This window comes from Stegodyphus dumicola, chromosome 5, assembly GCF_044657685.1.
Source record: "Stegodyphus dumicola isolate Sdum_Otavi_A_Nest chromosome 5, ASM4465768v1".
Classification (NCBI taxonomy): Eukaryota; Metazoa; Arthropoda; class Arachnida; order Araneae; family Eresidae; genus Stegodyphus; species Stegodyphus dumicola.
Window position 1 is genome coordinate 155,709,036 of NC_140772.1, and position 15,622 is coordinate 155,724,657.

Below are 15,622 nucleotides of genomic sequence, written 5' to 3' on the forward strand. Positions count from 1 at the left end.
AAATATTAACTCCAGAAAAGGCTGTTCATGTCTGGATTTGTCCTAAAACATATCATCTAGCACTGATTTAATGGTTACAACTGATCAGGTGTTTATAATGTCCATGTTTTTATCAACCTTCCAAATTATTTTAAATTATAAATTAATTTATAAACTCTAAACTTAACATTTTTGTGTTTAAGCCTTTTTTTGTAAGATATGGAATTATAATTTATGGATTACCATTGTTTTATAACCCAATAAGCAAAAGTGCGGTAAAGCTTTGCTGAGATTCAATAGAAAGTAACAAAATCACAAAGTACATGATGTTCGTAAACTTTATTAAATAGAAAAAAAATCCATTTTTGTTAAATAGCACAGCATGTATAGAATCCTCCACCACCTTGAAATACATACATGCAGCAATAACGCATGCAAATAATAAATATTTAATATATATATATATATACAACATTTAATCTCACATACTTTGGCCACACATGTTTGTTGTTTTGGCACACTCCATTGTATTTTGAGCTGAAGCACAAATTCAATCTTAGTTAAGCTTGCACCAAGAATCTTGAAATCATGTTTCCACATATGCAGGAATCCATTGAAGAAACGAAACAGACAATATGAAGAAAACCAAAAGTAGAAACACGTCCTTTAATGTAGAGACACAGCTTTCCAAAAGCTTTGGCACACAGTTATCGTGTTAGAACACGTGATTGCTCGTGCATTGGGATGACTATGGCGACAGATAAATTTAATGTCATACATAGATGTGCACCTATTCACATGTTAGGGTACATAATGCTGCCTTTTATATTTCGAAGGCTGCATAATACATTGTGAAGTTGATGAGCATCAGAAAGTTTATTTAGAGGCTTATGGTCTGACAATATTCAGTTCATAACATGCCTTTATTCCAAATATGATCCACTTTCAGCATTAAGCTATATCTTCTTTTATAAAATCATGAACTACCTTGAAAGGGAAAGCATATTTTGAAAAGTAAGATAATAAAATTTGAAAGCGGAGAAATTCTGCATTTTTTACCAGATTGTATTGCATGTTTTCAAGTTCATAGAATAAAAACTTAGTTTGCATAGATTAACTAATTTCTAAAAATATAAAAAGAGTAACTTCGCATGGACTAATGAATCCTTCAATAAATGTAAAGTGTTTTACTTTTTTCACTTGAAATTTTTAGTTAAGCTAATAAAATTTATTTTTATAATACTGATAATAAGTAGCTTTTTGAAATAATTGTTGATTTCTAATTTACCATAACTGCCAAATATAATTATTAATTCATCAAATTTTGTTGCAGTTACAAAAAACATAAAAATACATTAAAAATCATTATGCTCAAATTATCTTAAGAGAAAATTTACAACTTAACAGTTAATTCATTTTTAATATTTTGAAAATTTTCTAAAACTAAATTACATGTTTCGAAAGATCTTTTGGCAGAACTACTCTATAAAAATTAATTCTGTGCTCTTCTAATACATATTAAAACCTTGAAAAAATAAAATAATTCAAAGGAAAAGAAAGTTTACGTGTTTTAAATGAAGAGCAAGGAACGTTTTAATTTTAAGATTAAGCCTGCTAAAAACCTAAAAGTAATTATTAAGCTCATCACTGAAAATTAGCATTTATTTGGTCGAAACTAATTGTGAAATATTTAATTATGATTTCAGAAGAAAACAGTAAATGAACCAAAGAAGTGGACTTTTTCTACTCCGTTTATAATTAATTGTACAATTATTATTATAATGGAGATATCTAGATTATGAATTTTCTAAATAATAAATTCAGAAGTAATCATTCAGAAATTAGCAACTTTTTCAGATAGTTTCTTCTTGCTTTTATCAATATATAATACAAAATGTATTCAGTCATTTGTTCAAGACTTTTCACATTATATTCATTTACATAAAACACATTTCGAAAAGTATATATATTTCCAATCAGGACGATTATAACAACAAATAGATTCGAGATTCATCAGAATCTGAAGATTTGAAATTGACCACCATATTAAATTCAAAATACCATTCATGGTTTCACGATTAAAAGTTACTTAGATCACATGCACATCCGTACAAGACGTACATCCTCATTTACGTAGTACCGGCGTACAGCGTTTATATCAATAGTCCGTAGCTGTAGGACGGAGACTAATATGTTGAAAATGTATAATAATTTGAGAAGAAGGGCGCAAAAAGGCCTGCTTAACACGTATTTTGCAAAATTTGTTTAAATTTAGATTCGAAACACTGAATCTATTTTATAAAATAGTGTACACAAGTACACTTGATTCGGGATTAGTCTGGACGCATTCCTCGGAATTTGTCTAGAAGACAGAGTCAGTAAGTTAAAGTTATAATTGTCATAAAGAAAAATATTATGGTTTTATTATAGAATGATTGTAAATTTGGGAAATAAAGACCTAAGTAAAAGATTTATACAAACAGACCATGAATGCTTTGAGTTGTAACACGAAAGATAATTAACCAAAAGAATTATTTTGTGGAACATGAACAGTTAAATATATTGTCCAGCCTCGTTGTGAATCTTGGACTCTAAACTAGTATTTTGTTGTGAAAAATCATTAAATTTAAAAAAATAAAAAGAAAGAAACTGAATACACTACTTTTCCCCAATAGGAAAGGCCAACATTAAAATTTCGGTTTTCGTGATACAGAAAACTGTTATTTTTATTGTTGAATACTGAACTCATTCATTTGCACTGAAATAATTAATTTAAAATATAATTAATTTATCAAATTTTCACATTAATGAGGTCGAAACATGTAAAAATGATCATTTTAAGTTAACTTTATAACAAAAACAATGAGCCGTCAAGGCAAGTGTCATATTCTATACGTGGGTTGCTATCTAACACGCTTCAATTCAAATATCGACAGAAAACAAAGGTGTCAAATTCATTTTTCAGTATAACTCCTGAAAAATTGAACGCATATGTTTATTTTTATAGCACATGCGTCATCCACAGGAACTCCAATTTATCCCACTAAAATAAAACTAACATGTTCCTTTCGCAAACAAAGAAGTTTAAAAATACTCAGTTGTATAATATAGAAAAAATGAAATTGTTTCGCAGATAAGTAACAAAACAAGTTTTTATCCTCTTTTATACCGAATTTTTCTTTACCTTACCATATTTTTTATTCGAAAGCAAATTCTAATGCAAGTAATTATATTTTTTTTTTAATTCAAAAACTTAACAACAACTAAATTTTCCTTGCCTTCTCAAAATTTTATATCTTATAACGGATATTTTTTTTTCATTTTCATCAGCCTATTTTTAATTTAGACTTAGAATATTTTTCTTGCAATGTATATTATAAAGTTAGGCTCTGTCTGAAACTTATTCATAAACTATACATAGAACGGACATTAAAAGGACCAGTAATATGGATTTTCAGGTAAAATGGTGTCAGATAACGGCATTTTAAACAGTCAATGTGGGACTAGGCGGAAAGAGCTACTTAAGTGTGCTAATTGAAATTTGACGTAAAAAATAGAGAAACTAAGAGTCAGATGGTGTGATTGAAAACATTTTACGGAAACGGTAAGGACGCAGCTATTATCAAGCACTAATACCTCAGAATGAATTCATCTTCAGAAGATTTACATTACCTCAGAAGATTTACAATAATATGCTAACTTTTAGCTTCTAACTAGAAGTAATAGCTGAATAAGGCCATTCTAATTATATTTAAGTTTGCATTGCTTTTCACAAGATTTACTTAGACGAAATTGAAAATTCATAACTCCCAAATACTCCAGGCCTGTGAAGTAAAAGTAGCATGTCGAATAATAATTATTAGAATGTTCAGGCAACAGGAATATAAGAATTGTCGTGGATTTCTGTTGCCTGGGGTTTCAAATAACCCCAGCTCTTTGCTATTATGATGCTAAGAAGGAATTTGACAGTATGAAGTTACATTAGAGGCTTCCTTTAAATAATTTTATATTTAACTCCTTTTAAATGAATTTTACATTTCGTTGGTTTTGGAGCTTTGTAATATCTAGAACGCTTAATGCCTTAATATTGCGCCATTCTTCATGAAATTTTCGTGACAAATCAAATATTAAGAGTTAGAATGTTCCACATATGTAGGGAATTATCATCTCATGTATACACACATATTTAAACGCTTCTTCATTACACGATCACTTGTTTCATGGCCGTGATTTTATGTTGTAGCGCTTTAAAAATGGACGATTATAAAACGATGAGTGAAAGAAATATGATATCATAAGAATAAGCTGACTGATTTAAACGCCGTCCGCGGATTGGAATTTCATTATTCATTATTATGCTTATATATGGAACTATAAAGCATTTTTTCCCACTCTTATTATTATTTTAGAATTAGAAAAAAAATTTACAGACCCATCTACGTATTATTTTAGGTACAATATCTTCTTTTAAAAATAGCATGATTTAATTTAGATCGTTGCGTAAAACAATAAACACGCAAGATATGACATGACATAAAGTGCTGTTATTTGAAGGGTATTATTATGCTGATATATATTTGAAATTTAATGCTTACAGAATTCTTAAAAATACGTACTTAACTAATTTTAAACAACTAAAATATAAAATTGACTGCGATATTGAAAAAAAAAAAAAAAAAAAAAAAAAAAAAAACGCGCACCCAAATATCCTCAATAATTTTAATTAAGATATATCGGTAAATTTACAATTTTTGTTGCATAATAATTACTTTTTATTTATAGATTTAAAAACATACTCAAACAACTGCTTTATATTCTTAAATCAGGAATTTTAACCTAAAAATTACAACTAATTATTAATTTTTTTAATTAAGAGCTTTTAAAACCTCAGAAACGTTTTATTATTAATATTGTGCCATTTGTTTCAGTGATATTTATACCACAGAGTTTAAGATACAAACAAAATACGCATATTTTCTATAAGTGTAATCTTTATGATTTAAATACAGAAGCATTTTATCTTGAATAACCTTATAATTTTTAAGACCGAGATGAAATCGTTTTCATTTTCTAAATATTGCCTATAATAGCATGTATTTTAGTGATCTAAAGTAATTAACTGTATCTCTAAGAGATCTATAATATTGCCTCTCGGTTAAATTTATATTTATTTTTACTAGCGAAAAATACCAAAAGTTAAAAATATATATATTTAAAGTTAATTAAAATTCCAAAGAGCACTATAATCATTAAAATGAAAAAATCTATTACATTCTTCATCTTGGAGGGATGGAATTCAAGTTTGAATATATGAGCTTGAGCATAAAATACAAATATAAGTCACTGGAAAATACTCGTAAAATTTATAAAGATCCATGAAGCTTGAAATGACCTTAATTATGTTAATTATTCTGAACCTTTGAAACCATAGTTTTACGCTGTACTGTTCATAGTCCGTTTAAGCGTGGTTGTGGCCCGTATGTTCACTTTGGCACATTTAATTCTTTAAAACCAATCCGCGGACTTACGACAAAGAAAAAAAATGGTGGGAAGTTGTAAAATCTCTTCACCTTAACTAACCCAAGCATAAACGTCGAGTTTGCTTTCAGACCAAAATTTACACTCTGTTTTGTTGATGTCACCGAAAGTGATATTTCTTGCCAAATTGGCCATCTTTTTGGGAAAGCGCAACCAGTCACTGTCGCCAACACTATCTCCTCCAGATTTGACAAAGTTTGCTACCATGTTTTGAACTGTCTCTTCGAATGCTAAATCATCAGATTCAGGATTGGGAAGAAAATGCTCAGTGCCACCAAAAAATGCGATGATCTCCCAGAGATGGAAACTATACTTCGCTGTGTAGTTAAAAAGTCTGACCTGAAAATAAAGAATAATAATAAAGAATCAATAAAGCAAATAGGAAGTAAGAAAAGTTTCAAGTTATAAGCATTGAAATGTGGAAATTTAAAGCTATAAAAATGCACACAAGACGCTGCAGATCATTTAAATGAAACTGTTACCCTGAATAAGCTCTGATATTTAAAATCTGTGTGATTGGTGTAAATGCAATGCATTAAATGTATTTAGAAGAACAGAAAAAAACTCAGGAAATGAAATATCATTTAATATTATACTGTTACGAAATGTACAGGCGCGGTAAGATGGCTTCCCCGCAAAGTAGTTTTATGGTTGCCATAAAATGGCTAAGGATGGCAAGGTTGTCATATTTGGCGAGAAATCGCCCATTTGGCGACAAAATTGGCGATATACCATGGACAATTGTAGAACCTTCCTGAGCGAATTCTTACTGGTTTAGCCCAGAATGTTCCCGAACACAAGCCGAAAGCTATATAAACCCTGCTGGTCCGCAGTCAGTTAGTGTGCCTCTCATCGAGAGTAAGTGTGTCTCGTCTAGCGAGTCAATCCCTACGGAGTCGATCGAGTTGGCAGCCGGGCAACGAGTGCCGAGTGGGTCGTCGAGTGCACCGAAGGAGTCTGTTAGTATATCGCGGTTAGTGCATCGTCCGTGTTGAGCTCCGGGAACGACTGAACCGAAGAGTCTGGAGCCGTGCTCTGTGTGTCGTCGAGTGTATCGCGAGTTTTAGCATGGAGAGTCTCGAGAGTACGTGGAGTTCCGAAAACGACCGAGCAGAGTCGGGAGCTGTACTCCGGAAAGCAGAGTCGAGTGCTTTGCAGGAAGCTGTCTCCACCGTGATAGCCTGATAGCCTGAAGGCTGTGTCGCTGGTCGTGTCAGCGTGTTTATAGTAGTTCATCGACAACTGTAAAACGGGTTTTGGAGCTGTCCTGACAGTACTGGCCGATAAAGTGTGTTTCGATACTTCATCAAGTGTCGTCGTTATTCACTTCAAATCCACACGAATCCCGTACGAACGTGAAGGAAGAAAATAACGTAATAACTGGTGTCAGAAGAACAGGAAAAAACGCAACAATACTTTACTAGCTACTAAATAAATAAATATGCTAAAGAATTTGAAGTTCATGTTTTTAGTGTTACTGTTTCCTCTTGGTCTAGTCTGCACTAGACCAAGGCCAATTATTCCCTCAACTTACACGCATCGAATACTATATGAGAATTTGTTATTATTTCATAAGGATTTATATCAATATAGGAAAGTTAATGACAAGGAGGTGATTGTGCATCCATATAGATTAGAATATAGATATATCCAAAGATAGATTCCAAATATATATATAAATAAATTCCAGATATATATATAAATAAATTCCAAATATATATATATAAATATAAATATAATCCAAATATATATATAAATAAATTCCAAATATATATATAAATATAAATATAATCCAAATATAGATTAAGTATTTATAAAATAAATCTAATTTATAAAAAATGCTAAAGTATTAAAAATTACTAAAAACATTGTATAAATAATTGTAAATTTCCAGGTTCAGAATCCTTCTTTTCTGGAACATCGCCAATATTACTGATAAGCCATTAAAAATAGTTTAGCTAATATAAGACGCCTACCCAAAATTTGTAATTTAATTTACAAATATATTTGATGATTATGATTCCGATGATTTATCCGTTCGAGTAAATAAATTTTCGAATAACATAAAATGCATTGTACGATAAATTGCAGTCACTTGTTTTCGTTATAAGATACATATTTAAGTCTAAAGAGTAAAAAACTGCTGAGTTTTGAAATGCAGTTCGATGCTATTTTTCACTACCGGTAAAATAATAATAGGAGTATGCAAAGAAACTTGTACAAACTATATGTGCACTAAATCAAGTTATTTATTTTCCAAATTTATTCAATGAAATTTTCTCCACAACAGTTCAAAGCTTGCATGGATGAATATAACCCTTACTTACAACCATTTCTGGGCTGCCACTAGGAATGAAAAATTTGCAAAACCCATATAGAAGAAACTTCACAACCGTGCTTAAAACTTTTTTTGTCTTCTTTTAGAATACCCACCGATTTCCATTTTATGCTGTTTTTATATGATGGATAAAAAGTCTCAAACTTTCATCCACCACTGCACACAAGTCTTAAATCTAATAAACTTCGTGTACTTAAGCAGTTTGGCCCCGTTTTCAAACAAACTTTCTCACCTAAGCACATGAAGTAAAGGATTCCCCCGAAGTTTATTCGTTAGAGTTTTGTTTAGTCAGTGCAACTGTAATATTAACGGTCGAGAAGAAAAATCAATTGTTGTCTTTCGTTGTGGTGAGGATAGAAAGAATTAATCTTGGTTTCAGCATTGATAATTCTTGTTGCAAATTAACGCATTAACCTTCCAAATATCTAGACTAACTGGCACCAAAAGTTTTTCGAATATTCGTAAAATCTGAATAAATAGGTTTTTTCTCCTTTGTAAGCCAAATATATATCTAACGTAAAAAGAATAATGAAAACTAATTTTTCTTTTAATGTATTTTATTTTAACAAAATTATACAGTTAATTATACAAGTAAAATATCTTCATTGATTACCGTAAAGGAAAATATAGATTACTGCATAGCAAACAAGTTAGCTTTAATTTTTGTAAATTAGAATATATTTATAGATAACATAACAAAATAAAATCGATAACATATTTAATTTTTAGATGTAAATTCAATTATTTTTATTTAAATATAATTACAAGTAGGAATACGTGTGGTGAGAGATACATATTATTAAATTTTTGCCCATAATTTCTTTTCTGTTAATACTTCTTACATTACATGCTCTTACATTTTATTCATAATTCAACATACGATCGTTTATTTAAATAAATTTCATAGCTTCTAAAATACAGAGTGTATTTTAGAATACAAAGTGTATTTTAGAACACATAACTAAAGAGCCCTATTTCAAAGCTGCCTGCAAGAGAAACCAGTGATCAGACAGTTGTGAAATTTTTATATGGTACATGAAACTATTTTTTTCCACTGAGAGAAATTCTCATCCCTTAATTAAGTCAGCCACAAAACTTAACTGATCACTGGTTTTGTTTGCAAGCAGCTCTAAGATAGGGTTCTTTTATTATAGATACTCTGTATGTAGCGTATTATATTAAGTTTGGGATGAGAATTGTTTTCAACGGAAACAAAATTAGTTTCAAATAGAGTCACTAGACGGCATTATATTAATAATTATACATTTAGCCACACCTTTATAATAGTTTTATAATTTTACAAATTTTGTTACAAAAAACATGTTCCACATGATAGCCATCATTTTCGGCTACGATGTGAAAACGCAAGATGGCACGTTCCACAGTTAACGGAAATGTGTGCTGGGAAATGCTCAGCACGTGGCGTGAAATGCTGGCCTTAAGATCAGGTAAAGTTCTTGGATCGTGACGACTTACCAGATGTTTCAAATGTCCCCAAAACCAAAAATCAAATGGATTGATGTCTGAGGATTAGGGAGGCTCCATACTACGAAAGTGCCGGCTAACGACACGTTCTTCTGTAAAATGACATTTAAGAACATTCGTAGCACACCGTTCTATGTGTGAAGGAACTCCATGTTGCATAAAGATTGTGTGTGCAAGGCACTGACGTCCTTGCACAGATGGAACAATTTCGTTTTCTAACAAATATGCATATCGCTGTCCGGTGATCGAGAATGCCACTGGACCTCTGGAACTTAATTCCTCGAAGAACTACGGGCCGAAAATAAATGATGTAGAAATCCATCCCATCCGTCACTTTTGGTGAATGCAGAGGAAATTCTGAGACAGGGTGCGAATTTTCTCATTCCCAAATTCGACAGTTGTGAGTATTCACTACACCAATATGAAATATGCTTCTTGAAATATTGCGAATAAAAAATATGCTTCTTGAAACCAAATGAATGCTTCTTCTGGTATATTCCATGGTCGTTCTGAATCTACCTCAAAGCGAGCAAGTAACTGAAGTGAGAACCGGAATCAAGTGTCAAAACCATGTAGAAGCAACGCAGAATTAGTGAAAGTTTGTAAGGATAATATCGGAGGATATTCCCCAAGATCTTATGGATAGTTGGACGTGGCTATCCAGCTCCTCTGATATACGCTGGACACGTACTAGCCTAAAAGTTTAGATGTTTCTTCAAATTTCGATGTAAATTTTCGAAGACTTTTAATATTCATTGGACCTCTTATAATCCTCTTCAAAGTCCGAAATTTTCTGTAGAGCAGCTACAGCGAAATTATTGTTTTAGTAAAGCGCCCTGGGGTATATATGGTACATGAAACTATTTTTTTCCACTGAGAGAAATTCTCATCCCTTAATTCAGCCACAAAACTTAACTGATCACTGGTTTTGTTTGTAAGCAGCTTTAAGATAGGGTTCTTTTATTATAGATACTCTGTATGTAGCGTATTATATTAAGTTTAGTATTATTAATATAAAGACAAAATTAAAAACGCAAATAAATTAATAACAAGCTTAATTCTGCCTAGCATAAAATGAAGAATAAACGATTTAGGTAACCATAGGTCTGTGTATCAAGTCTGCATATTCGAAATTCTAAAACTCATACGTGTCGCGTCTTAAGTATACATCAAAGTACACACTTTGGATATATGCTTAAAACAATGGTAATCGACTAAATAGTTCTACAGTTCCTGACGACAGAATATATAGAATGGTATTGCAATAATGTGAACCTGCCAAACAGCAAAATAAGTACTTTTGTCACGAGAGAACTCTAATTTTTATTTTATAGAATATTTGTCACTACAAAGGACGATTCACTTCCCTACAGATAGTATTTCTGACTTAACCATTCAATTCTACACTATAACATAAAGCCTGAAATACTTCATAAAGAATTTTATGCATTTCCATATTGCCTTTGTAAATGGCAATGAAATTATCTCGATCATTTCAAATAAAATTTAATGCTATGTCTAATGTTTGTTCTTAAGTGATTATTTATGTTGTAACAGAAACCAATTTCCTTATATTTTAAAACACAGCGGCATATTAAATTTGAATTCTTATGAGAAATATAATATATTTTATTTCTAATATTTATTCAAATAGCAACACATGAAGCTATTTTTATGTATTGCCAAAATTCATTTCGATATTACTATATTTCTGTTGAAATAATTTGTAAATTTACTGACAATTTCCATCAAGCCATCTAAAAATTAATGATATTTATTCATAATAATAACATATGATAAGTAGGTGTATGATCTCAAAACTGATATCCTTGAATGCGATAAAAGTTAGTTGATAACATCTAGAATAATATAGACCAAACACACATTACGATAGCGACATAACATACAGTAAAATGTTCGAGCAGATGCGTAAACATATTTAGAGAGGGCGAAGGAGATGGATATTTAACTATACATGTACTTTATATTCTGTTGAAATTACACATTTTATTATTATAATAAGACTCCTAATAAGTATAAATAGATCTTTTCAAAGGTTCGTACAGTTAGTATAAAACTGTTATTTCAAAGATTGTCACAATCTCCAGTTTTTGCTGTTGAATATTCTTGCTAATACAGGCTTTAAATTCATGCTTACTGCTTACCTGCTGTTTATGGGAAAATTTTCATCTCGAAATGTAGGTCTACATTTTTGCATCATTGATTTAGCTTCATTAATTCAAATTCGCTCTGTTTCATTAATATTTTTCCAACATAGGTCCAGTTAAAGTACTGAATATATTAACACAAAACCATTTTCCTTTAGAAACTGTATCCAAATTTATAGCATTAATTTATTTTTCACATAACATTTTCAAAACTTATGCAATATAACACATTTTAATAGTTCTATAAATTCGGTATTCTGTAAATTAAATCTAAAGAAGTTTTACATTGACTGAAGTGGAATTGAAAATGTTTCCTCAACAACAGAGCATTTCCCAAATTTTGTTTTGAGATTTATTAACCGATTTATATGTCGCTGATCATTAGAATTAAAATTATTTGCACTTTAGTATACAGTTAAAAACTCTAAAAATTATTATTGCAAATTTGTCATAAGAAAGTTGAATTTTAATATAAAGTAATGTATGTTTCTTGCGAAATTACATTTTAAATTCAATACATTTAGACTCTCTGTGATGTCTGTAAGAAAATCTCACTTTCAGCTTTCAGTGATGAAACATGTTTGAAGCATTTCTTGTAAATTGCAATAACAGTTCAGTAAACCGTTTCTCCAGCTTCTCCGCGATTTAAGCAACAGGTATTCATGATAAAAGCAAGAGTATAATATTTCACTTTTCTGCTTTGCTTTATCTATGAATGACGCAGAAGAGATAGAAAACGCATACCGTGTTGATAACGAAAAATACTTTTTGTATATACTTATTTCAAATTAAATAAAGTACATAGATATGTGCTCTTTCACAGTAACCATATCTGAAGCTCTGATTAAATGCATGTTTCTGCACTAATATACTAAATATCACTGATTTAGAACACTGAAATACTACACAAAGATGAAATTTATAAGAACGTCAAGAATATAAAAATACCTTCTAACAAAAATAACAGTTTATAAAAGATATACACTCCTTGTTGGACCATAAAACTAGATTTAACTATACTTATTGCATTTCGTGAAATGTTGTTAGAACGGACAAATACTACTACCTATTTCAAAAAGATTTTATCTTACGCAAATTACGCTTTTCTAATTAAATTTAAAAAACAAAAGTTAATTTTACATTTTGAACTTTTTATAGATCTTATAATTTTTATAGCATTTCTGATAACGCAGATGTATTCTGCTACATTAAATTGAAGAGTCAGTAAGTTGTTTCGAAGCAGGATACGTGAAAAATGATTGATTTCGGCGAGAGACTCGTGATGCAAGTTACAATAAAGATCTGTCTGAAAAAGCCAATTTCGCGATATATAAACGTCAACAGAGATTTAAACTGTGTCCTTTTATTTTACTCATATTTATATCGAGTAATAATCAATTATCATAATTGTATGTTTATCAGAATAAAAAGTATTTTAAACATGCATATCTGTGTGTCTTACATGGAATGCATACTGATTTGTAACAAAAAGTTCTGTGTATAAATTTAAGGTAGTAAATTTATTTTTTAAATAGGTCATTGTTTAACATTAATGATATTCTGCGGTAGGAAACGACACTTTTGCAATCATAAAAAATAAAAGCAGAAAATAAAGTTTTTTCAAAAATTATTTATTGTAAAAGATATCCATCGACACAAAATTCACAAATTCGGGTATTGTTTGAGGTACTTATATGACCTAAACATATACGATTTAACGTAAACAAATAACGTGATAAACGTGATATATGACTTAAAATTAGACAAAACAGATATTAAAAATTAATATCTTATACATGTTTCTAATGCTTTAATCTTTTAAATATCTTTATTTAACAAGAAAAGACAAAAATAAACAATATTTTGGAAAAAGAAGAACTTTAATAAGAAATTTAAACTAAGCAAAATAAAGTACATTAATTTTATATAAAAAACACAATGATAATCTATTTTCGTATGACAGGATATGGCTAAGCTATCTTATGCAAATAAGACACATACGAAAACATGTTTATTTTCTAGGCATGGCTTTTAAAGAAATAAGCGAATAAGGTTTTATAATACGTACTATATGAAAAGGCCATTGAATGATATTCAGAACGAATAATATTCTTCCGCAACCAAGTTTATATTAATTGTGGAAGAAATTAAAGGCGGAAATGCAAAATTTTATATTCTGTGACACTGCCACATATGGGTGAAGCAAATGCAGTATTTGTTTTATTCAGTGAGGGTTAAACCTGAATACTGCCGACGTCATGTCTAACATGAAACCCAGCAATCAATCAAGATTGATAGACATGTTCAAATTGGAAAATTATGCTGTGGCTTCAGTAAGAAAGCTCAATAAAGCATTCAATATAAAAATAATTAATGACAGATCCACTCGCCGTAGGTATGCATAATTTTGGTCAATTTTAGGCTACAAATAAAATCCATAATCGTTGTCCTTTCTCAATTGATTCAAATGGATTAAATGATTTAATCAAAGACATAATGGCAAAATGTACATAAGATTTCGCAGAAACTAAATGTAAAATTTTTAATTATTTTACTGCACTTGATAATAATAGAAAAGGAAAGAAACGCCACAGATAAGTGCCTCATGATTTCCTTGGCGAGCAATGCACGGCTTTAGGAAGTATGCTATTCTCTATTAAGAAAATGACTTAGATGAGTATGTTACATGTAACAGGCTGGACGTAGTCCGAATCTGTGTGTAATAGTTGAAGTAATAAGTGAAGAAGTTGATAGAAATTATAGCTAATATTTGGAGATGATAAATTAGAATGCATTCCAGTTACAGAGAAAAACCGTCAATCAAGTCAGACACTTCGTAAAATGTTGAATACATGTCGCATAACAGCCGAGGACACGTGGTGTATGAAGCTGTGTTAGCGTAGTAGAAACGTCAGAAGCCGAAAGTTTTTGTTAGGCTGAAAATAAGGAATTAACAAAAATATCTCTGGATTGTTGCATTCTTGTAGTTCTTTTATTTTGTTGCTTTAAAATAGTCTACTTTGTGCCCTCTGTTTTTAACTCTCCCATTATTTTCGTTATTACTTGACTTAATAAGGATATTTCCTACATTTAATACGACACCCAGTTCCTTTTCCTAAATTTAATATGATGCCCAGTTCTGTTCAACTCCTCTCCCTCTCAGCAATCCATCCTCAGCCTACATATTCTATTGATATTGCTCCATAATATACCTTTTCTCGGCACGTAAGCATTTTGTTTGCCTAACAAGTGTTTTGCCAACGAAGCATCATATCATCATCATATCGGCCAGTGTGGATTTTATCACATCCACCGAAACTGAATTTTATATGAATGATTTAATGATCTTGTCATATACTGGAAAAATGAATTAATGACGCCTAAATTTATTTTCCTAAATATGTTATCTTTTCGTTTCTTTTTCCCTTTCAAACAGTCCTCTTTGGATGGGCTTCATTTGTAAATGAGGCAGAGATATGCACATGATATGAAAATAGAGCCATACTTATAAATAATCTATCTGACTTGCGTCATTCGTGACTGAATAGTTTTCATATTCTGCTCATATAAACTATATGATACAAAAATGAAAATAATCGAAAAATATCTATAGCATGAAAGAAACCTCTCTCGAATAATATTCATATGAAAACTTGTATGGGCCACATGCCAGGTAAGAAAATAAATTTATTTCACCGTTTAAAGATAACCACCAAAAACATGTTTTCTTTCTTTTCTTTTTCCTTTCCTCTGACTGCTTCAGATTGAACTTCAGACTGTGTAGATTTCGTGATCTAAGAGATTTAGTTTTTTTTTTTTTTTCTGGGGGTTAGCCCGATTGCTTTTTCACCTGCTACATATTTTTCGATGTCGTTTAGACTTCCTGCTTTCTAATGCAATCGATAAACGAAGGAAAATAAACATGATATTTCCAACTCCAATATATCTGATAAATGTTTAGCAAATATTCATTTCAATATGTGTATAGTTAGTTTTAGTTCTCAAAGCACTCTTATTGGACAGTTAATAATGCTCTAAAATTACTATTGGCTGGTTGAGTTTTAGTTCTATTTACATCATCATAATTACGTAAGAATCATATGACATAGAATAA

The 15,622-nt window shown here is 30.6% G+C and overlaps 1 protein-coding gene across 2 annotated transcripts in view; it reads right to left on the reverse strand.

The window, feature by feature from the left end:
• Nucleotides 1-299: 299 nt before the first annotated feature.
• LOC118189411 (uncharacterized) overlaps nucleotides 300-15,622 on the reverse strand; it is a 601,570-nt gene continuing 586,247 nt past the window's right edge. The window contains exons 11-12 of one of the 2 annotated variants that reach the window (XM_085817283.1): nucleotides 5,550-5,856; nucleotides 300-966 (exon numbers count right to left, since the gene is read on the reverse strand). In XM_085817283.1, coding sequence (XP_085673409.1) covers nucleotides 5,551-5,856 — 306 coding nt within the window. In that variant the 3' untranslated portion in view covers nucleotides 300-966; nucleotide 5,550. Of the gene's footprint in view, nucleotides 5,857-15,622 lie in introns of both variants that reach the window. The other variant, XM_085817282.1, reaches the window with a different exon arrangement.